At 36.7% G+C, this 24721-nt stretch overlaps 1 protein-coding gene across 1 annotated transcript in view; it reads left to right on the top strand.

Moving 5' to 3' along the window:
* The window catches only part of PTPRN2 (protein tyrosine phosphatase receptor type N2), a 641705-nt gene that overhangs the window by 138721 nt on the left and 478263 nt on the right, over positions 1–24721 (top strand). The window contains exon 3 of the mRNA XM_035319523.1: positions 22596–22709. Within this exon, the coding sequence (XP_035175414.1) occupies positions 22596–22709 (114 nt within the window). The remainder of the gene's footprint in view (positions 1–22595; positions 22710–24721) is intronic.

The raw sequence follows: 24721 nt of genomic DNA, 5'->3' as shown, positions 1-24721 counted from the left end.
TGAAGTGGCAAGCCAGCAAAGAATGAACGTATGCTTTTATCATTAAAAATTCTCTTGATGTGAGAACAGAAAAGGAACAATTTTAGGTTCAACAAAATAATACAGTTTTCAACCCCCGTGCAAATTTCTGAGCAGAGATGTCTTCATGACTTTATTGCTAGTCTTTGCCATGATCCATGATAGATAGACTTCATATATTTTAATCCTATTTAGGAATTTGCATGTTGTGTTGCATGAATCAAATCTGAAATATTTCTTTAAAATCTCTTTGACATAACACCATTATTTGGTAGTGAATTATATAAACCGATATGAGAAACACCTGTATTAATATTTCTTTACAAGTGTTCTCTGATTTTGCAACAGCTACATTTGTTTTCTAAAGGAAGTATTAAAATATTGCCAAGTACAAACATTTAGGAAAGTCATGCTAACTGGTGTAATAACATTTGCTACTGTGGTTTCCAGCAAAACTAGTAGGTGTGAAACTACTGGAAAGGAGATGCCTACTTGTCAGTGTGCAGAACTTCAGGCTCCTATGTGTCCTGCCATCACCTCAGGTGCTGTGTTTTGGAAAAGACTGAGGGGTGATTGCTGAATAAATAGAAAAGAGTGCCTGTGTCAGAGGCACTGAGTACTTTTGGGAGCATCTACTTATTAGATTTTTTGTTTAACATGAAATCTGTCAAGTGACAACACTGTTATTGCCTCAGGCCTTCTCCCTTAATGCTTTCCTGACTAATCTTCTAAATAAGAGCCAAGAAACTTAATCTAATTATCAGAATATATATATAACTTTTTTTTTTTTCTTTTTTTTCTTTTTTTTTTTCTTTTTGTCTAGTCTTTGGCTGCTTGGACCACATATTATTGAATGAATGTATGTCTAGAAGTGGCTATTCTGAATGTGGCCTTGCAAATGGACAGTGGAAACACCAACAAAGCTACAGTTCATAAAATTATCCCTTACCAGTTAATATTTAAGGTAATAACGTAGCAACAGATTTGACAGCTGAACTACTTTCATGCCAATGAAGGTTTTCAAAGGAGACAATCCTATGTCTCTGTTAATACTTCGTCTCAATTTTTGTAAGATTGATGTTAACCGAGATGACTAATCTTTAGCAGAAATGGAAATTACTGTAACTAAAGTAAAACCCATTTAAGGAACTTGATGCTGGAGTCTGTGGTGAACAGAATAACCTCCATGCCAGTTTTCTGGGGCACACAAAACTAGATCTAGGAGCAAATATTGTAAATGCAGCAGGGGACAGTGGAGAAAAGATCATTTTGCTTATGGTTAAGAAGGCATGGAGTGTAAGGCAGGGAAGCGAAAGCTGTAAATCTGCTCTGTGTTAAATTGGAAGTATAAATCTAGCCAAGATACATCATACCTGACTGACCTGAAAAGGTTTGCTTTGTATTGTTCTGGTTCATTTTTGAATGTGAACTAACTTTGTAGATGAAGGAAGTGAAAGCAATGGCATCAAGTGGACTTCACTAAAGCTCTTAAGATTGTTTCAAATAAGAAACTTTTATTTAAATTTCAGAGTGCGCAGACTAAGAAAGAAATTGTAAAGTGAAAAAAAAATGTTAGGATAGAAGATGGAAATAGGTAGTAATGGTGAGAGAAGTACTTGGACTGAGCTTAGTGAAATAATTTCTGAAGAATAGATTTTGGAAAATATCTCGCTTTATATTTTTATTAGTGCCTTTAGAAAAAAATATTAAGGTAGTACTAACGGAAGCTGAGATACTTTTTTGATAAAAAGAGGTGAAGAATATTACACTGCAAAGAGTGTGTAGCTGTGAGAAGGAGAGTTACAGGGTCATGTGAATAGTACAAAGTGAAAGGCCATACAGTTGAGAACAAAAATCTCAACTGTTGGAAAATTGGCAGTTGGAAATAGCAGAAGAAAAGGGCCTGAAAGTATTTGGAAACTACAGGATGCAGTTACCTTGATGCTATTCTGAAGAACCACAAACAATTTTAGTACACATCTCTCTATGGCATGGAGGCAGAGAGAAACAAGTAGCAAGGGAAAGCCTCAACAAGCCACTGTCTGCAAAACTCATATGGACGTTTCCTTTCAGCTGGGTTGAGGAAGGTTTAGTTGAAACTGGAAGTGCACTCAGAAGGAAGGCTGGTAACAAGATCAGAGAATGAAGTCTCTTCTCAGTGAGGATGCTAGAGGAGCACATTTTATTTAGCCTTGCAGATTAAGACTGAGAGATGATACTGGATGTACAGATGATACCTGATGATACAGTTGATCTTTGTTACTGATAAATACCAGGGTGAGAAATTGGTATGTAAGCTAAAGGCCAGAATTAGCATGAGAACGGATAGGTACTAATGAGTCCTGGGTAAATTCAGATGCAGAGGATCTTTCCAAGCTTTTATTCTCTGGAGCAGCCTTTCAAATAGGAACTTAGAAGGAAGAAGCAAGAAATGTCTTGAAGATGAAGTTTGTTATATTATTTTCAGAGATATTGTGATGTGCAACACACATTAGAGGAAGTTCCTTTTGTTCTTCTCATTCTATGCTTAGCTTTAAACTCAGTTGCACTGCTGTCCATTACACAAAATTTCACTTCTGTTAATGGTCTCAGATGCTTGTGAGATGCATAGGTGTTTTAAAAGAAAAAAAAAAATCTTAAAAGAATCAATATCTACTGCTGTTTATGGTGTGTGCTTAAAATATGTGGATATAGGGACTACAAACAGGACCAGGGCCCATTGTCTGTCCCTGCATCTGAATGGCATTGTATGGTCCATGTGATCTCTGGTCAACAGCTAGCCAGGCACGCACGGTATTCAAATGCTTCATGAAATTTATAGCTCACAAATAGCTCACAAGCTATGTGTGTGGTTACTGGGAAGAGTTCCAGCTGGGACAAACCCATGTCAAAGACCATTCTGACTTTTAACAATACAGAGCGGTTTCTAGTGCCTAGGGGCATTCTGTAGCATGATTTATTTTACCTGTGTATACACAGGCCTTGTGCTCTCCCTTGTAATTTGGCTTGATGGACATATGAAATATAACTTATAACTTTTTGTTCTTTCTACTCTAAAACAATAGATCAAATACTGATCTGCTGTAGACTAAGATGAAATATATATATATATTTAAAGTTTGTTAACCTCTGCTGATTAATGTTTTCTTAGAAGTTGTGGATTTCTGAAAAAAATTCCTTGCACATGCTTTATTCCACTTTACTAAAAATAATAAATATACTGAACAGTAAGATTTTGTAACAGATTGCTAATTGATTTTTTTTTTTATTTTTATTTTATATTTGGTAAAATACATAGAAAATTTAGAATCTGTGTGTGCAGATATCTGAGAATTTTTCTCATCTTGAATACAGGCTCAGAATGTATTAGGCTTATTTCTTATAAATAATACAGTTTTGAATTCTTTTTTTTTTTTCTGTTTTACCAGTTACATCAGGATTTATCTTCTGTGTATTCATTTTTAAATAAGCACCTTTGCCCTTCTTCCTTATATCCCTTATGTTTGACAGAAGCTGTTTGTAACCATTCATAAGCCAACTTAAAGCTGTCCTTCAGATTTCTTCTTGAAATTCTCCTCTGTCAAGCATACAAAGTATGTTCAGGGAGCTGGACTGGTTTTAGTATTGTTTGTTATTCTGCCTAGCATTGCCAACCTCTTACTTGTGTACCCAAATCTGAAAGACACAAATACTCATCTCTCAATCTCTTTAGGGGAGAGTTGCTATTTTATTTTATTTTGTTTTGTTTTGTTTTGTTTTATTTATTTTATTTTATTATATCATTTTTACGCGTGTAAATGCAATAATATACATATATATACATACATATATGGCTTTCTTGTCATATGCTTTCATTTCAAACATATTTTCTGGACAATCACTGAGGATACTAGATATTGATATGATATCAAAAATAACTGAAAAAGACATGGTGAAAAACTTGGGGAACTTATAGCCCGTGTTCCTTTCCTTTGGTTCTTGGTGCTACTTAATATATGCCAGCTACCTTCGAGGACAGTACTGTATGGAAACATTTGACTTTCCATATTGTATGATCTATCTGTGCCTTCTGCTTTGTTTTGATTTATTTCAGTTCTGACTTTATGCCATGTTATGACATTTACCTATTCCCTGAAATGGATGCACTGATGGCCATTATTAAGAATTTCATATTAAGTAAAGCTATGAAGCTCATATTTTTTTTATTTTTTCTATTTTTCTAAAAGAGATTATATATATATATATTTCTGTTATTTGAAGGTGATCCGATTATTTGAAGGAATGTCCTTATGTTCTGTATTTCACATTCAATGTTAGTATCAAATGCTCAGACCATTGCATCCTATTAAATCAAGAATAAACACTTGATACATAAGTATAGTGCATCCAACTGATTCAGCTGTAGCAGGTACTTCAATCTGAAGTGATTTAAAAATTAACTCTCAGAAATTGACTGTGATAGAAATCACAGAAAACCAGTTCTCTTTTTCTAAGAATAAAAATAAGACTTGAAAATGTATTTGAATACACTTAAATAACTATATTTAAGAACATCCAGCTTAATGCTAGGAAATTAACAGTCATTTTATTCATTTGGAGTAGAAATGCCTTCAACCTTTTAGGGAAAGCAAGAACAAATTACAGCCAAATTTTCATTTCACAAGTCATCTTCATCCAGGATAAGCCAGGGCCCCAAGGTCAATTCTTCAATTTGGTATCCTATTTCCATAATGTTATTCTGCAGTGTACTTTCATTATTACTGGAGCAGTGCTCGCTTTCCTATTAGTTTTATAAATGGCTATGTTAATGCCTTTTTGCAGACAAAACCACCTTTTGTTAATATCCCAGTGGATTTCTTAAGGATTAAAATATATTTTTAAGCAGTCATTGGTTCTATTTATATTTTTTTCATTGATGATTAGCCCTTGTCACCTACTCAAAAGTGGCATTGTTCAGACAGAGATTGAAACAGTTTTTGAGAAGATCTGTTGAGTGATTGTATTGACTGATAGAAAAAAAAATAATTAGAAGCTGAAAATTTTAAGAATCTTTGTAAAATTTAGTAAAAGCCAAAGCTGTGCAACAGTAGGAAAAAAAAAAAAAAAAAAAAAAGGCAGGCTATTCTGGCCTGGGAGTAGTCTTTTGTTAAGGCAGATAAAACTGTTTTCTTTGTCTTTACTATGCTACTAATGGTAAGAAGTTAGGTTCAAGTGAGGTACAGTTATTACCACTAAATTCTTGCCAGTTGTACCCTAGATAATTAGATATTTACTTCAGCAGTTGTAACGCATAGGTACAGTAGATAATTATCTAAGACAAAAATGGATGGAAGATGTCTGCAGTGTTCAATAGTGTATATTCTTGCTAGTTAAAAAAATGACTTTTTTAGTGATGGCATTATTATGCCAAGTTTGGAGGAGCTATCCAAATGGCTATGTTGAATTTCTGAAATCAGACTGATAAATGATTGGTACCTGCTCCTGACCTGCTGCAGCTGGAGCAAAACAAGTGGGTTTAACACCATCAGGACAGAGTGATCCTTTGCTTTTGTTCACCACAGTTCACTCGTGCTGCCTTTTCATCAGGTCTGTCAGGGAATGGTTTTGCAAAACAAACTGTTCTCAGTGAATTGAATTTTTTTTTTTTTTTTTGGTACATCCTGACATATATATAGGTCTGGAGCTGTATTTAGCAATTTGTCATGGAGCTCAGGTATCTCTGGCATACTGCCTTTGATGAATATACTTAGGTTGAAATTTTCAAACATGAACATTTAAATATGAGTGGATTTGACAACTTAATAGCAATCTGCTGACTACAGTTAGCTCTTGCATCAACAGAAACTTTGAGTAAGCAGTCACTCTTTAAAACACGTATATGGGGGAGAGGGGGGATGGAGGGACATTTTTATTTGGAGAAGGGTGCAGAGGTCCTTGAAGTGATGGAGACTTGAACTAGCGGCCAGCACTGTACCAATGGAAACAGTCTAGATCCTAAACATATTTGCATAGTCTCATTAAAACATGCTTATTAACACATGCAAAGGAGAAAATGTCGTCTGCATGTGTTTGGCTAACTCCACTGCACCTGCTTTTTGGGCTTTCCTAGAGAGTCTTCTTCCCAATGACGGTACTGGCATGAGCGCCTGCTGTTCGAGATATGTTTTCAGTTCACCTGACCTCAGTGTAGGCACTCTGCCAAATATAAGTTTTGAACAGAGTCTATCCAAAGTCAATGTAGAGAGGCACTTCTGGAGAGTGTAATTCATCCTACCTAAAATTTGAAGTATTTTCTGAATGTCCTCCCTTTCTTGGAGACTTTGTAGTGTTCTTCATTATTTCTAAAAATCTCCATAGGTCTTGTGACTTCCAGTGTATACATGCTAGTTAAGTTACTTTATATTAAAAACTGTCAAAGAAAGGAAAGCAATTTCATACGGTTCCCAAATTAATGACAGTCTGCTTGCACATTGGTTGCTTTCTGCTGGCATCTGGGTCCTAGTACAGACTGCCATTCTTAATCATATTTTAATTTTCAAATAAATTGCTTTCATTATCCTTTCATTTACAATACCATGTGTGCATTACTGCTCATTAATGTTTGTCATCCACTTTGCTGAGGCTGGATTTTTAAATAGCCATGGTTGCAATGCAGTAATTAAAGATGATCCATGTTGGTTTTGTAGAAATGATTCTGAAGCCTTCTTACACACACACAAAAAGGAAACCCAAACTCAGAGTGTTGTTGAAAGCAATTCCTCAAATGTATGGAAGCAGCTTAGCAAAACTGCTTTGACTGTAGGTAAAAGCATGGCACTTCTAATGGTTCTACTAGAATACCTAAGCCTAATGATGGATCTGTATGGGAACTATATTCCTGTAATTATTGACAGGCCAGTTGTTTTTGAGTATAAAGTCTTGTTTTGTATATAAAAGTAAAGTAAGTAAACTAATATTTGTTCCTATTTGTTCACAAAACTTTTCTTCCAACATCCGTTCAGTATTGTTGGCCGAACTGTGGATTTAATTAAGCCACTTTCTTTTCCCTTTCTTCCACTCCAGACACTAGAAACATGAAAGGACAGAAACAACATGACAGGGATTTTAAAATTACAGTTTTCAAACAGTATCCCCATGGAACAGAAGTCAATACAGTAACAGAAGACTTTGCTCTCATTTTGGCCTATCCATGTTCCCCAGATTGTACATCATAGGACGGAAATGCTTCCCATCTCGGTACTTGCAGTTAGTATTCACTTGTCTATGACACAGTCTGTATGACTGATACAAAATATGGATCTCCATTCCCGTGCCTATCTGGTATTTTTATTCCTTTGTTTCTTATGTGTACGTGCTCAGCTTTGAAAATCTGGCCCTTAGGAATCCTGATGTGAATGCTTGAAAGTAATGTCACTACTGCTATGGCACAGGAGTGAAGGAAAGTTACACTTTACCGAGAGAGAAATTGAAATGGAATTTTTGAAATATACCCTTTATGAATGGCAAAAGAATTAGTTGTTTTCTTGAACTAATATTTTAAGAAGTGCCTTCAGTGATGAACACAACCTAATGTAACAGGGCTTGGCACCAAGATGTGGTGCAGTCTTATTGATGGGACTGGAAACTTTAGTCCTGTGGTCACCTGCAGTGCTTCTGCATCACTGGTGGTCACAGCTGAACAGGCCTCTCATTTATATCAGGCTGTATTTGCTTCTGAGATGAAAAGATGAAATACACTTTGCCTCTTTCTGTCTATGCTATCATTTCCTTTTAATGAACTTTGTCACCTCTCCATGACTAACATCTTAACATTCTGTCCCTGGCTCAGAGCAAAAAGCAAAAATCTTAAGAACCAAAATTACTGATATTCCTAGTTAATTTTTTCCCCTTTATTTTATTTTATTTTATTTTATTTTATTTTATTTTATTTTATTTTATTTTATTTTTATTTTTATTTTATTTTAAAATTTCTTTTCTACAATTTCTACTTCATAGAAGTGTAGCAAAGGGAATATGTTTGGAAATATATGATTTTGGTGTCACACTCAAGTTAAAATAATTCTCCATATTTTTTAATTAGAATGATAAATTATCTATAGTTATTTATTGTAATTTTTATTATAAAACTTGAATATGAGTACTTAAAATGGACATGTCGGGTCTCTAGAAGCTTGAACCTTGGTCCTGTTTTTGTTTTCTTTTGGATTGTGTTGGAAGATTCAATTTAGTAGTAAGTTTATTAATTTACTTAATTGAGCAATAGAAGAAAATTCAACACTGCTCTTTTGAACCATCTCTAATTAGCCTATTATTTTACTCAAGTAATCTGAAATACATCTAAGACCTCTTACTGTTTATTAGCCAAAAAATGAAGTTGACTGAAAACTGATAGTAGACCTTCAGCTAAGGTTGAATTCACAGATTTTTTGAGCTTGTTCTTTCATTATGGCTATTCCATTCATCAAAGCCTTGTGACTTTATTCATACCAAGACATGTATCTGTTCAATTTCATGATTAGATTTTAGTTTAGCTGAATCATCTTCAGCAAATGCTCTCTGTTGGTTATGGAGGAAATTTATAGCAACTCCTAATTTACCTGTCCAGCCTCATATGTAGGGTTTGATGGGCTGAATTAAATTTAAGAACACTTTCCCCTAAAACTTTGGTCATTAAGAATTAAAAGAAACATTGCCTTTATTTGGTTGTTGTTAGAAATAGTACCTTCTCTTATTTAAAATTTCCCTATTCTCATTAATTGTGAAAAATGGAAGGATAAGAGTACGTGGAGAAGTTGGTAACATTGCCAGTTATCTAAACACATTCTCCTGATGTAACTGCAGGTTTACTTGTGAGAGCATGGTGACTCTTGTATTATATCTTAGAAGTCCAATTATGTCCTTGTGAAATTACTTCATCAATCCCATTCTAAATATATAGAAAGCCAGTAGGCAAATCACGTTGTATTGTGATCACGTAGAACGCTCCAATGAAAGCTGAATCAGTATTTGGAGGTCATATCTTTGTCATAAAGTTCAGCATCAAAGAAAGGTATATTTAAGTTTCTGTAGATCACATTCATCCTATGGGCTACATATTAGAGCAAAGTTTTAAAATTTCCCAAATGATATCTTATGCTCATTGGTTTGGCTGTAGCCAGTGGCAGGCCCCTTTTGGAGCTGGCTGGAACTGGCTCTGATCTGACATAGGACAGCAGCCAGACCACCCCTACAGCCCCCTACTACCAAAAACTGGCCTTGTAAATCCTATTTATGTAATAGGGTTGCATAAACCTATACATAAAGCTATTTATGTAATACATAAAACAGTATTATACGATGCTTTCAGCATTTTGCAACTACTTTTAATTTTTTCCAGATTTTCTAAAATTTTAGAAATGCAATACAGCCATAGATCAATGAGGATGCATTAGAGACAATTGCTTAAGCGAATAGCTCTCTTTGACCGTGGAAATGTTCCCAGTAACATCTCAGAGATTTGCAATGAATTTAAACTTTGTCATGTGTTTAACAGTAGCTGAATGCATTGGAGTTTGTGATAAGGAGAATGAGTAGCATGACATCCTTTGGAAGTACTTGCAAATTCACATGCTTAAAAATACTGCCTGAAATACAAACCTCAACTTTGTATGAAGAACTGAGAATTCAATGAATGTAAAATTCATTGCAGGACATTCCTCCCATTTTCTGGGCTTATGTTAATATATGAAAGACAAAACTTGGAGGGGTCAGAGCTCTCTGCATATAGTGACTTTGCGACGATACAATGGTAAACAAATATATTTTATAATTTTCAAATTTATTTTCTAATATCATTGTTTTGTGATACAGTGAATGCATCCAGGTACATTCTCTTACATATTTACAACACTGCCTTTGGTGAGTAATGATAATATTCTGTATGTGTTGTTTAAAACATCCAAATACAGCGACAGTTATAATTCATGATGATTCCAAATGGGCCCAGATTTAAGTTTTCATAAGCAGCTATTCAGTATGGTGTTTATACTAAAAATCAGATTCAGAAGAGATGCAATAAGGTTTTACTACTCCTGTGCATGAAGACTATGAATATTTGAACTGAAAATCAGAATCTGTGCAGGGATTAAAATAGAGACAAGAAGTAGTAACACCGGTAAAGAAATGTAATGTTGTCAGTTTTGCATAGATTGTCTTATTCTGGTCATGGTTATCATGGTTTGAGGAAGATCCCACCTACTGTGAGAAGACATCTTCAACACATTGAAGCTGCTTGCAATAGCTTTAGAATAAGCAGTGAAGGCTTGCTTTCCAGTAACGTAATAGGGATCTGTGCAACCTTGGTCTCTCTGTGTAAGAGGTATCAGTAATGTCAGGGAATTGCTGAGGACCTGCCAACACCATTAACAAAAAAATCTTGTTTATGTAGATATATTTTTCTGTTTGTTTTGTGATATTAAAATAAGCAGAGCAGAAAATGATAGATTTTTTATTATTATTATTTTTTATTTTTTGGAGTAACAGTCACTCTCCAGATAAGGTAAGGGCTAAAAGATTTCTCTTCTTCCTACCACATAATATGCCATTTTCATTTTGTGGTGCTCATAACCCTGAGTGTCACAGCTTTCTATTCTAGTCTGAATAGTCAATGAAACATTATGAAGCCGATAAGAAAAGCTGCTCCCCGTTCCTTGGCAACGGCTGTTAAGCAGAGCTGAGTGCTGTTGATTGAGGAGATTAGCTGCCAGAGATAAACCTCCTCTTTCTGCTGCCCTGCTGCTTATCTTTCCACCCATAACAAGTTGCACCGAATATGACAGCAGTCAGCGGCTGAGGCGGAATATGAACTTTGCAGCAAATGAAGTTTGTACAAAAGACTTAGGGTGCTGCCGTTAAAATCTAGAATTTATTAAAATGTGCGGGTTGTTTGCTGGGCTGCCCTTCCTTGGATTCGGGGTGAGCATTTTTATTTGAAAGGCTGATGCCCCAGATGTGACAGAAACAGGATGCTCTGTTCCTACCATGTCCATTCATAAACACTGAAAATAGGAGTAAATATTTTTTACACTTTTCTACAGCTCCTGTTTGCAGTGACATAAAAGAAAGAACTGAAATATGCCATAAAACTACTGCAGGTGCTGAATATGAGAAGTTGGGTTAGAGGATTTTGGTTGATGCTTTTGTGAGAAAATGCTGTTGTAGTTTAAACAAAGATATCTGGGTACGTTGAAAATTGCTTCTGTTCATACATGGGATGGAAATCTTTCTGGTTTTGGTATAGCTTTTTGTTGGCTGGAAAATCGAGACGAAGTTATGGTGAGGAATAGGAGCTGGTAGTTTTTTTATCTTCTCAAGAATCTTATTTTTCCTTTATATTTTTAAAATGTTGTTTTGTCCCTTTGCTTTCATTAGTCAATGTACAGTTCTGTTTACATATTTGCCCTTGGAGAGGTCTCCAGTGAGGCCTGTATCATCACCCTCTAGTGGGTCCCTTGGCCAACCTTATTCTGGCCAGAACGGGAGGTGGGCTTGGCTGTGGCTGAATACCTGGAGGATGGCAAAGCATGGGAAGAAGAGTGGAACTCCCAAGCAGTCTTTGTGCAGAGACCTGGGTGAATAGTCAATATGCATCATAAGTTCAGCAGTATTCTCGGAATGTGTGTGACTAATTTCTTAAGTTCAGCAGAAACTTCAGAATAACATATTTTGGGCAGAGGCATCTTCCTTCATTTACGGTAGAAATCCTTTCTGTGAGCTCTGTTGAAACGTGCTGAAAAAACTGATGGTTTCTACCTGGAAGAGCATACAGGTGAAGTATTAGAAGAGGCAACAGGCAGAATATCTACTGTATTCTGTGCAGTTTTGTTGTCCCAAGCAAGAATCTACTACTTGATAAGCAATATAGTATGAGGGAGAAATTTAGATACACTATGGCACTCATTAGTGATATACTGTTCCAGTAGGTTTTTTTGCTGATCCCATAATCCAGGCTTCCAATTTTTTTATTTTGCATCTTTGATGAACTGCTACTTCCTCCTTTTGTAGAGTAAATGCTTTGTTCAAAATTACTCTTGTATATACTGTCTTCTTTTAAGAAGTCTTTATACTGAATATACAATTCCTGCGTTTAACCACTGAAAAATCTAAACCTTAACTTGAAGCGTAAATTCTCCCCCTAAATTCCAGTTTAATAATGGATTTTAGTTTTAAACACTATTTTTAAAAAGCACATTACTATTTTTAAGTATCCTCAAATGTTAGCAATTTCCTGTGATTTGTATGCATTCTGTGAATAAAATAGAAAGCAATTTGGTGTTGCACAATCCACATGCATTGAGAGGTCTTTGCACCCATTGCAAAAGCAGAAAAATGTGGCTTTTCAGATGCATTCTTACCATAATTCCAAACATTGCAAATCTTAGAAGAAGTTATGAGCAGCAATAAAGCTGAGGAGAATAAAATATTTCCCAGTCCTACTGCACATCTCCATTCCCATATCATTTCATCTGTCTGTGGGCTTACTTAGAGATACAAAAGATCATCCTCTGTGCTGAAGGCAGCCTTTTGCACTGGAAAAGGCTTTTCACTGTAGGGCTTTTTCCATCCCATAGATAATCTCTTTAGCTTCTCTCGGTGTCCTTTCCAAAATTTATCACTCATTTTAAAACTTGGAGACCAGAACTCTGTATTCCCATGCTGACCTTATCAATGCTGCATAGTGAATGACATCACCTTCTTATTCCAACTTACTGCTGTCATGTTCATCTATGCACAAACCTTATGAGTGTTTTTGTCCTGGAACTGCCTCCGACTGAACTCTGAGGTCTGAACCAAGCAAGGAGGACTGTGATTTTCTCATTCCTGTCACCTCTTGCCATTAGCAAAGCTGCTTCTGAAATAGCTTCTGGATGCAGCTTCTGATAAGTGGTCCTAGGTAGGTAATATATTTAGCTGTTCTAAAACATAGTTTGTTTGAAAACTGTCAGATTATTCATTCTGTCCAGTCAGTTCAGCAGAAGCAGTTAGCTTTCCTCTGTCCAAGTTTGAGGTGAGGTTCCTGGCTGTCCCAGTGCAGTTTGTAGACTTGCTTGGTGCTTTGGCTTCTATAGGCATGCTGATATTTCATACTAATGAAAAGTGTGGAGATTTCTGAGGTAGCTCCAAACAGTTTTAATCAGTCCACTGGGTGCATTCTGTGCAGTTACCCTACTTTCGAAAAGTTTCCCCTCCCCTTTGTAAAGGAATGCATTTAGAATTTCTGTGGATGTGTGCAGGTGGGCATAACATAATTTTCCATAATTTTTGTAATACTTTGCAGCTAGGGAACTAGATGGAGATCTTTATTACTATAATTTCATGCATGTCTGAAGTCAATTCCATTTAGGAACAAATTCAGTAGCTCAGATTACAAAAGTCATCTGCTGTCTCAATAAATATTGTTTTGCAAAGATCTAGGAAGCTTCAAGTTTGGCAAAAGTCAGCAAGGAAGTTTGCCCTAAGTAGCAGATGTTGTCAGTAATGAATATGAATGCAATGGTCAGTAGTCATGTTTTCATGAGAATACTGTCTCCTGCAAACCCATAATAACTAACTCTTCAAATACGAGCTCTTGGCACTTAGCTCTTGGACTCCAGTTAAAACTTTCACTACTTTGTTTTTAATACCAAATGAAAATTAATGCAGAAATCCATTTTGCTGAACATGTTTTCTTGCAGAGCTATTTTTGCCTTGGGAATACAGATGCAAGAGCAGCTCTAGTCTGATCACACACTGAAGACATTGCCAGCACCAAAGTGGTTCTTGGCACCAACCGAAAATGTAATGGGGATCCTTGAAGTGACTGAAGTACATCTCAGTGATACTTGGAAAATTAGTGCGCATAAATAAGCATTAGTATATTTGCATGTCATTGCTTCCATAAATAAATCCTTAGTCCCTCCAGTAACCTCTGTTCCTAATTGCATATTCAATAAAAAAAAGAATTGTTCCTGTTTCATCATTCCCCACTGCGCTGGCTCAATAGTAAACAGTCCAAGCAAAGGGAGCCGCATTGCTCTTCCAGGAAGCTGTTGAACAGCTTCAAAATACTTTCTCCCTGCTTGAAACTTGTTTTGATTCAGTTTGTTCGCTTTTGTCTTTTCATTCCATTTCTCCCAAGAATGTCATAAATAATTAATCAACCAGGTTGCATAGACTTCTAGTCTTTTTCCCGTAAAGAACCATAGAATCAGAGAATGGTTTGGGTTGGAAGGGACCTTAAAGCCCATCCAGTTCCAACTCCCTACCATGGGCAGGGACCCCTCCCAGCAGCCCAGGTGCCCCCAGCCCCATCCAGCCTGGCCTTGGGCACTGCCAGGGATGGGGCAGCCACAGCTCCTCTGGGCAGCCACAGGAGCCTCACCACACTCAACCAGATAGCTCAATGTTTAAGGATCTATGTGGCTATCTTTTTTTTTTTTTTTTTTTTTTCCCCTTTTTTCCTGTACTTAATCTATTTATCTACTTTTCAGTTTATCCATATTTTCACGGTAATGATATGGTCAGAATTTAGTCCAGTATTCTCTCTGTACACTGGAGAAAGCTTTTTCTAGATGGGGGGGTGGTACCTGGCTGAGATTTATCTCCAACGAGAGAGCAATGTGAAGTAAAAGCTTCCATGTTATTCCTGCAGTCCAGAGACTAGATATGCTGAAGAGATAGCTTTATTGCAAGTCTACTAATACTTGACTTATACTTGAATTTAAGGTATCTTTCCAGTTGGAGAAGGATTTATATGTTTGAGTCTTTCCTCTCTTTTCTCCTTAGTATCATTACTGTCAAAAAAAAAAAAAAAAAAAAAAAGAAGTTGCTATTCAGATAATTTGGATTGAAAGTTTTTTTTTTTTTTTTTTTTTTTTTTCCTTAAGGTCATCATGGTTAATATTGAGCATGTAGTTTTGCTTAGAAATTCCTCTTAATATATTAGAATTAGAGCTTCTTGGGTATTTTCTCAAAGGTTGCCTCAAATCTGGGTTGGTCTCTGTGATGAAAAGTAGATTCAGATGGATTTGTGGCTTGCAGGCTGCAGTGATCACCTGGATGTGGAAAATGTCACGGAGTGTGACAGTCAGAGCTCTGTCATCCTCTCTTGTCCTGGAGACAAAACCCATAGTTTTTATTCACCATAGTTACCTAGCCTGTGTAAAATTTGAGTTTGTATCTCTAAGAAATGCTAAGTTATTAAACCACTATTGCACTGGACATTAGTTCTAGCAGGAAAAAAAAAAAGAAAAAAAAAAAGAGTTGCTCTCTTTTCACGTCTGCTTTTTCCTTTTCTTGAACTGCCTCCTGCCCTTTCCTGCCCAGGAATGGCCATTATTGCTCTGGCTGGGAGGCCGATGGAGGACCCTTTAAGACTGAGGTTTGCTTCTGTGCTGTGAATCACAGAAAGTAGACATTGAAATCTGGATGTCTCTTGGCTGAATAATCTATGTATTTATTTATTTATTTGGGGGGAAGAGGGGGAAGTAGGCAGCACTTATTGTCATAGCTAGACTGTTCTCGCTTTGTTGAACTGTAGATAGCTTTGTCACAATCCTTACCTTTTCTCTTTTTGCTGTACTCAACTGAGAGTAGGATTTTTTTTTAGTTACTTTCTCTACAGTTTACATATTTTTGTTGTAACATAAAAAATTTCTCAAGGGAAAGTGTGCATTATATTTTGGGACCATGCAATCCACCACTTAAATTACAGGTTAGCACAGAAACACTTCCTGGAATGACATCTTTCTTCTGTTGAAGGTTATATCTTTTTCTGATGAAGGAAGAACAGAGTCCTCCAGAACTTGCTCTCTGAATTACTCCTCAAGACAAGGAGACTGCAGACCTCAGAGGAGCTTTCAGTTGTGCCTCAGGAGGATCTGGAGCTTTGCAAATCCCAGCTCTATCACAGTGTTTGCGCAAGAGCTAACTAATACTGTTGATATTGTGAAATTCTATCATATAATATGAGCACTTTCATAATCGCTAGCATGCCATAAAATTGTTTCCATAATCAGAAATATTCTGGATATTCAGGTTTGGGGTTTCTTGGTTGAAAACCAGCCATGCAGTTTTATCCCTAAATATCTGTGTCCAAAGAGGTGAAGAAAGGCGTTGAATCTTGTTAGAACCTTTTCACAGGACTGTTAAGTGATCTGGCTTTCAGCAGAATTTATAAGTTACCTTTGATTTTCAAGCAGCAGTTTATGTAGCTGCTGATGAGGAGTGTATTCACTGGACTGTTGTTAACATCCATCACATGGTGGTTTTTTGTTGGATATTTTTTTTCTCAAGCTTAGAACTCCTTACTTTACTATTTTTCGTTTCTTATGGTGTCTCTATTAAATCTAAAACATAAATCTACTAAAATATTCTTTGTGTTTTATTTACAATTGAGGATTTACTTTTATTATGTAATGTATTATGCCCTACACACTAGCGAAAGCAGAATACCATCACCTACTCTTTTAAAAACAATCTGTGTGCATTTTGCTTGCTGTCTTAATAATGTGATAATTCTGGAAACAAATAGCCATAACTATATTTTTAGGTATTGTATTCCTTATTTTTAACTAACTGCCCTAAAAACTTCCACACTCCTGTCAACCATTAGGATAGGGAAGGCTGAGTAACTTCATAGCTCTGCATTCCAAATGCAGTCAAATGCATCTGAAAGCAATAAATTTAGCAGGTGAATAGCAATTGCTCCAGGACTGATCCTGGAGCACAAAACTGTCCACTAGATGCCACTCTTACTGCTCTAAAATGGAAATAACCAAGCACTACTGAGGCTGCGCATAGGTAAGCAAAATAAAATGGTAAAAAGGTTTTAAAAGTTTAACAGGGGGGAGACTGCCTCCTACGAAGGCAGCATTCTCCATGGAGTGCTGCAGATTTGTGATGCAGTTACTCATGCTTGCAGGCAGCAGCTTTGCTGAACTGCTGCAGTGAGACTTGTAAGCATTTGCTGTTTGAAAGCATTGAAGTAATATTTTCAAAATATTACATGAGAAATGACACTGTGGAAGCCACTGCTGCTCTTTGTGATCTCTACCTCTCTTGTAAAGAGAATTTTAAAGTAGAGATCTAAAGTATGAATAGATCTATTTTTTTTTTTTTTAAATGGAATATTAAAAATATGTTGTTTGCTGCTGATCGTACTTGTAAATGTTGAGTGTAGATTTGTGTGCTATGTCTCCTGAAAAGAGCTTCCCGAAATGCAGCTTAATGTGCTCTTCAAGGAATGGTCCTTTTTTTTTTTTTTTTTTTTTTAATTATTATTATTATTATTATTTTTTCTTTTGCAAAAGGATGTTGGAAACAAACACCTTACTGGACAGAAACAGCAGGGAGAGAAAAGTAAAATGCTTCAACACTTTCCTTCATACTTCTTAAAACATTTAATGTCTGTAACCATGAAGTCCAGTGTCATGGGACTTTTGAGATGTAGATATAATGCTTCTCATTGGAATATGGTTTGTTCTTTCCAGTCAGCAAGTGGGGCTCTGACCTTGGGTTATAAGACACCAAGTATTGGCATTCTCATTAGTCCTGGACTACTCTTGGACCTTACAGCTCCTTAAACCCATAGCCAGGGGAAGGTGAGTGAAGTGTCCATGCTCAATGAGAAGAAAGAATCTTCTTCCAGAAGGTTTAGTTGCTGAAGGGTGGTGCCCACTGAAATCTGTGAAGAGACATTAGGGGAAGTCCTCTGATGATAACTACATGAGCATAAATGAGACAGAGGTGGCAGCATTTAATCTACTGCTGGATCAGTGGGCTTTCTTATTCACATTGCAACACAGGAACAAAGCACAATGCCTACAATATGGGGCAAAACTTTTTAGACAAAGCTTTACTTCATAATTCTTCAACATTTGTCAGGTAATTAGGGTAAGGAAGCTGAAGTGTTGGTTGGCCTCTGTATGTGAATACTGTTTCTGTCTGGATTGCTGCTTCCTTCCCTGCTGCTGCAGGAAAGTTGGGCAGCAGCAAGACTGGGTGCTCCAAATCAGCAGTTTGGAGGCTCCTCTGCAAAGGTCACTTGTCAGCACCATCCAAAAATTTCACTGCATGTAGATCTAAATAATTAATTACTGCAGAACACAATCTTTTAATTTCCATCTATTAAGCTTTCATCTGCCTGCAGACAAACTCCAGTGCCTCTACCAGTCCTCACAGCTTTGCTCAATAGCAAAATCCATTCAACAAGTACTTTTTTTTTTTTTTTCCTGTTATTTAAAACTGAGCCAAATCTTGTATACATCATTGGTTTGTCAGATTAATTATACATCAAGTCTAGTTCCAGGATGGGATATGTTTCTGTGGCCATGGACAGCTTATTAGACTATTTTTTGTTTGTTTGTTTTTCTTTTGGAGTAAACACTACAAATGAATGAATCAGCTGCCCACAAATAACCTTGCCTTCGAGGCAAAGGTGGTCAGTCTAAGTGTACAAAAACTTTTGACCATCTGCTCAGCATGATGCCTACTTACCTTACCAACTGAACACGTTGACACAATAAACTTCTAAAAGCTCTATTTTAAACTAAACTAAATTTGTGTATTAGCATCTAACTGTGAAATGTGTCTTTGTCAAAATGCAAGCTTTTAAATAGGAGCTTCTAAAAATAAGTTTGGATTATTTCTCAAATATTAAACACAGTAACAAAGTAGCTAAATACATAAGCAAGTATCTTACCATCTCTCTGGGTATATTATTCTTGTGTTTTAGTCTCTTCTTTGGAAACAAATGTAGAAGCTATCTAAAAGTCAACATTACAATGCTGCCAGCGCAGATGTTCCCAGACCTAAGTATAACTTACATGGTATTACTATGGAAATTTCAAATACTACTTTTTGCTAACTGTTAGCAAATGATAGCACTTTAATAGCAACCATATGTGTATATTGATCGGTTGTCTCAACCTTCCCTCATTCTGGGCATGTGTAAAGAGCAGATGTCTCTCGCATATTACTTTATTTCTTGGAATACAATTTTAATCAAAGTTCAGTGCGAACACACTCTTAATGGCTGTAGGCCTACAGTGCTTTTCCTTGGATGGTGGTTATTATAGCATCAGTCACGCTTTGAACTTCCTCCACTGTATGATATCTTCTGTAAAATCTGGAAGCTTTTCCAGTTTCCTTTTTTTGCTTCATGATAACACTGGGCAATTCACCGGGCTTTGCTCATCAGGGATGTTTTAATTTCCATTGAAACAGGCACACTGCGGGCTTCATGGATCCCATCCGCTGCAGTGGCCCCGCGCCTCCCTGCTCTGGAGGTGGGGGCTGCTGCTCTGGAAGTGTGCACCACGTAGTCACTCCCTGTAAAGACTGAAGTATTTTTAGATATGTCATGGCTGAGCAAGCTGGGTGGCCTTCTATGTCCTGGGTTGCATCAAGCACAGCATGGCTAGCTGGTCAAGGGAAGGGATTGTCTCACTCTGCTCTGTGCTGCTGTGGCTTGACTTCAAGTACTATAAGCTGTTTTGGGCACCAGAGTATAAGGACATAAAACTATTAGGGAGTGTCTAAAGGAGGGCTATGAAGATGGAGAAGGGTCTAGAGGGGAAGATGTATGAGGAGCGGCTGAGGGCCCTTGGTTTGTTCAGCCCAGAGCAGAGCAGGCTGAGGGGAGGCCTCATGGTGGCCTGCAGCTCCCTCAAGAGGGGAGCAGAGGGGCAGGCGCTGAGCTCTGCTCTCTGGGGACAGCGACAGGACCCGAGGGAACGGCATGGAGCTGGGACAGGGGAGGGTCAGGCTGGGGGTTAGGGAAAGGTTCTGTACCCAGAGGTGGTCAGGCACTGGGACAGGCTCCCCAGGGCAGTGAGCACGGCACATAGCCTGCTGGAGTTCAAGGAGCGTTTGGACAGCGCTCTCAGATATAGGGGCTGATTTTTGGTTGTCCTGTGCAGAGCCAGGAGCTGGACTCGATGATCCTTGAGGGTCCCCTCCATCTTGGGATATTCCATGATTCTATTAAAACAAGGTTTGTGCTTGACCAAAGCCGTTTATGACTTTGGGCCACATCTGCCAAATAGTGTTCTTGGAAAAAGAGAAGGGGGAAGTTTTTATTTATTGTTATTTCTATTTATTTATTTATTTGTTAAATGGCTCTCGCTTACCTTTTTTTCCCCTGCAATCTATGTAACTTTAAGGAGCTTTAATGGAGAGGTACCCTGAAAATTGAATGTTTAACCTCAAATTATTTAGGCTTTAAATCTTGCCACAGAAACCTTGCAATCAAATAAAAATCAAACAGAACAACCTAGGCAGATTCCTGTTTTTTATTATTATTATTTATTATTATTATTATTATTTTTACTGCACTGAACTATGAAATCCACTGTTTGCACAACTCCATTCCAACTGTAATCCCCACTGTAAAGACCCTCCTATTTTACAGATGGTATTTACCAACTGCTCCATGGGACATATTTCTCTTCCTCAACTCTCCTGGTGCTGCATTTAGCTGAGCAGAGCATTATTTGGGATTGCAGCTCTTCAAAGCTCATTGTGCCCGTATTTCAAGTACAAAAGCCAAAATAATTTGCAGTTTCTTCCTAAGAAGCCCTAGTGTGTTTGGGTTGCCCAGGCTCATATGCTAATCGTTAATTTTAGAATTTAAATAATTTTTGTTGTATTCAACAGCAGTGGGCTAAAGGTTTCTGAAAACTGTTTTTTGGCCTCTTTTAGATTTTGTGGAAGAATTAGCTTTTATATCCATTAAAATGTCTTTAAATGACACTAATATGAACATTTTTAGTCTATGTTTAAGATTGAATGCTTCTCTGGACTGAAAAATAAATTTCTAATTATCTTTAACATATATTATTTTTTTAAAAATCAAATAATATTAAGTGTTTATTGTCCTAATTGTTTATATCCAGTAAAGGTGGTATTTCAAAACAGCACTTTCTATTTCAAATCCTGGTTCTTTAAGAATAATCCGGTCTTTAAACACTGAAATGTTCTGTTCCTTTCTGAATCAAGACCTTATTTATTCCCATTATCCACCCACTTACGAGTGACTGATATTTATATACTTTGCTCATTTCCGACTGCAACAGGTTCTCAAGCAGAGGTGAATATTCCACCCAGAATATTTTAATCTGCTCTTATACTGCTTTATACATCATATGGCAGAAAAATAAACCAGATCTGTACATGTGGTTTTTAAACCTAGTTTCCCATTTTAAAAAAATAGACTGAGAAGTAAATTTTTAATTTGGATTAACTTAATTTAGCTATTGTAACTGGCTGGAGGATTGGAAAGGCGAAGAAAGCAGAAGTGGGCTAATTTCAATGGGGTATTTTACATTGAAAGCTAATAATGCCTATTTTTTTATGTTTTTTTTTTTTTTATTATTATTATTATTATTATTATTATTTTTCTGCATCCTGGATTGGTTTATTTTCTTTTATGCCATTATTTGTGTTTAGTGAACAGCTGTGTCTGTAGTTTCCATTTGTAGTCTTTTAGCTCTGTGAAGTAGCAGAGAAAGTAATGGACATTTGCAAATTAATACTTACCGTTATTTTCTGCTAATCTGATGTAGCTCTCCTATTTGAGCATAGATGTAATATCAGAGCAGAAGTAATTACTGTGTTAAAACTAGTACTGTAGCAGAATATTTTGCTAATTAAACTTGTTGCATTTAAATTGCTTCCTTTGGATCACTGTATGGAACTGAACTGTTTTGAACAATAAATGAACCCACTTTCTTTCTCAGAGGCCTAGGATTGCAGATGGTCAGATTGCATGTGAAGCACCTAGGCTCTGAATTAGTCTTTTGTGTGAAAGAGAGAAAGGTAATTTGAATGTTTGAACTCTCTGTTCCTCCCACACATACACAGGAAGCTTGTCTCAAAATGAACAATTCTCTAAATAAAGACTAATAAGAAGCTAAATTAATTAGAAGGTGTGATTTGAAAAGACATTGATGAGAAGAGTCTGTCATTTTAGACAAATGGAACGGAGCTAAATAAATTAGGCCACATTAATATCTCATTGTTCTGTGAGCAGCTTTCTTTTATTGCATTCATTAGAGGGTACTTCTTGAAATGAGCCTTTGCTAGCCATTATGGATTCAGTTCTCATTTACCAATGCCTAACACACAGCTCCTGCATTAAAAATGTTTCAGCAAATCTTCATAGTTTCTGCAAATTAATATTTATATTTCTGGATGCCGCGCTTTTCATCTGCAACATAGTAGGCTCTGAACACCATTTTTTTCCTACTGAATTGGCAGTAGTCTTACATCAAAAGATTTGGGAGGCAGAAGTCTGAAATAACTTTATAAAATAAACTGCACTCATAACTTATACAGTAGTCTCTTCCCCCAAATAATATTCTTTCCAGTATTTATTTGTTTTGATAGAAAATACCCTGCCTCATGACTTCAGTAGTCCTTTGATAACTTTTAAATGTGTCTTTTAAAAGGTCCCTTGAGTATATAATTAGGATACATTGGAAATGCGCATCTCATCACACATTTCTTACTCTCAAAAAATGAAATGTATGTTTTTCCTTTTCTTTTTCTCTCTCCTGCAGATGGAATATTTGGGAGATGTCAGCGAGTGCCAGTAATAGACATATACAAATACGACATTTCACCCCCTGTTCTTCAACGCCTAAGGATCATCCTGGAGAAGCTCTCACACAGAGGTATAGTGAAAACCCAGGACTGAGAGTTAGTTGCACTGGGGGTTACACTTATTTTGTGCTCCCTCTGTGGGGATGTCTTCAGAAGCTGTCGAGCGCAGTGTGTTCCAGGCCCGGTGGTGCAGACTTTATGAAAGTAAAAAGCTTTCTGACTCACTGAATCTGCAACGAGGGCTTGGCAAAGAAATTTCAGGAGAGGTGCTTCCTCCTTGCACAGTGCGTATCTGTGACTGACACTCTGTATACAATAAAATGTTGGCATCCATGAATGCTGGTGTCATATAAATAAATCAGCAGGAAAGAAAAATAATTTTCTATGTATATTTTTGCACCACAGCATATTTCAGGGTGCATGTGTAGAAAACACAGTAGTTAGCTAGAAAAAGTTCTTAACTTTCTGATGAATTTAGATGAGTCCAGCTTCTCTGATTTCACTACAAGCTGCATTTACTGTGTTCCTTTTAATTTTTGTTCAGCTTTCTGAGGTTTATCTCTTTGCTCTTTCCAAAGATGAAAAGGATGTTCTAGCCTCTGAATGGCATTAACTTGAACTAACAAATCAAAACTTGGATAAAGTGAAAGATGATAAGGTCAACAAACATTTTGGGTAATAATACATGTAATACACCTCTGTTGGAGACATCTGCAGAACCATCAAATCATTGTAATCTAAATTATTCCTAAAGCATTGTTGGAATGGCTAATTTTGCACTTGCATCATCTGTGTGGGTGTTTGTTCCTAAACAGATTCCAGTTACAATCTAATTTACAAACTAGTCATATTGTATTAATATACTGCAAGTGTGATTATGAGAAACAATGGATTTATTGGAAGTTCATGACTGTACTTGGGCTTGGACTTCCGTTTGGAAAACACTGATTTAGGTGATTCAAATTTTTTTCCAGGGATTTATTTCCTGTCCAATGTCCCATCCAAGAGAAACAAGCTCTTGATGAAACTTGATTGTAGTAACTCCTGGATGATTAACAGTTATATGTGTATAGTACTTGAGGCATTTCACATCTATTTGTCTAAAGGTTGACTTAAGTGAGCAAATCTATGAAAATACTATTTTGTCGGGGCAATATGGTATGGCTGGAAAAACTCTCAGTCTGAATCTGGTGAAGAAGAGATTACAAACTTATCTCAGACAGCTAAACTGATGTCAGCACTCATTTACATTGCCTGAATATTGTTGATGAATCACATGTAAAGCTTCCTCCACAGGGATGTCAGAGATGAGTAAAAACCTGCAGGACTCTCACACCCTTCTTGAGGGCATATATAGGCCAATGGGATACCCTAGGCCATTTCAAATAATGCTCACCTGCCTCCATCTCTTTGCCTACCATAAGATTTTGGACAGTTTGGCTGAACTGAGGTGGCCCCTGCTACTTTGTGCTTCTCTGATTAATAAAACCAGTTTAAGGAAACTTGGGTGTTGAAATTTGGACTTGTCTCATATATATATATATATATATATATATATATATATATATATATTTAATAGAAAGAGAATGACAATGAATGCACAGATTGAAATTGGGGTAGAGAATGAAAGCAATTTTTGCTTTTATCTTTCCTCACTCATGCCATTTAAAGGTGCATACACAAACGTATATGCTTTGAACTGATATAAAACTTTTGTGGCCTGTGGGTATCCTAATGATGAGAATCTTAAATACATCTGTAAAAGATAGTAGAATGTCCTTGTTCAAAGTGATTGACATGATAAAATCACTTTTTTTTTTTTTTTTTTTTAATTTTTATTTTTATTCTCAGTATCCTTGGCAAATTCTAAAGTGTTTAGTTGTTTAGTGAGGGCAGAAATATGGTAGGAGCAGAATCAATACAGGCTATCACATTAATTGATTACTGACATCAGGTTGCTCAAGGAAAACTGCTGTTTGCTGGTACTATCAGATGTAATACATCCAGCCCCTAGGACATAGACACTGGCTGTGATGGTCACTTGCACAGTTAATGGTGTTCCCCTGCAAATAGTGTGCAAAAA

The sequence above is a fragment of the Oxyura jamaicensis genome, chromosome 2 (genome assembly GCF_011077185.1).
Source record: "Oxyura jamaicensis isolate SHBP4307 breed ruddy duck chromosome 2, BPBGC_Ojam_1.0, whole genome shotgun sequence".
NCBI classification, from domain to species: domain Eukaryota; kingdom Metazoa; phylum Chordata; class Aves; order Anseriformes; family Anatidae; genus Oxyura; species Oxyura jamaicensis.
Note: the sequence above shows the minus strand (reverse complement) of the source record. Positions and strands in the feature narration are given on the sequence as shown.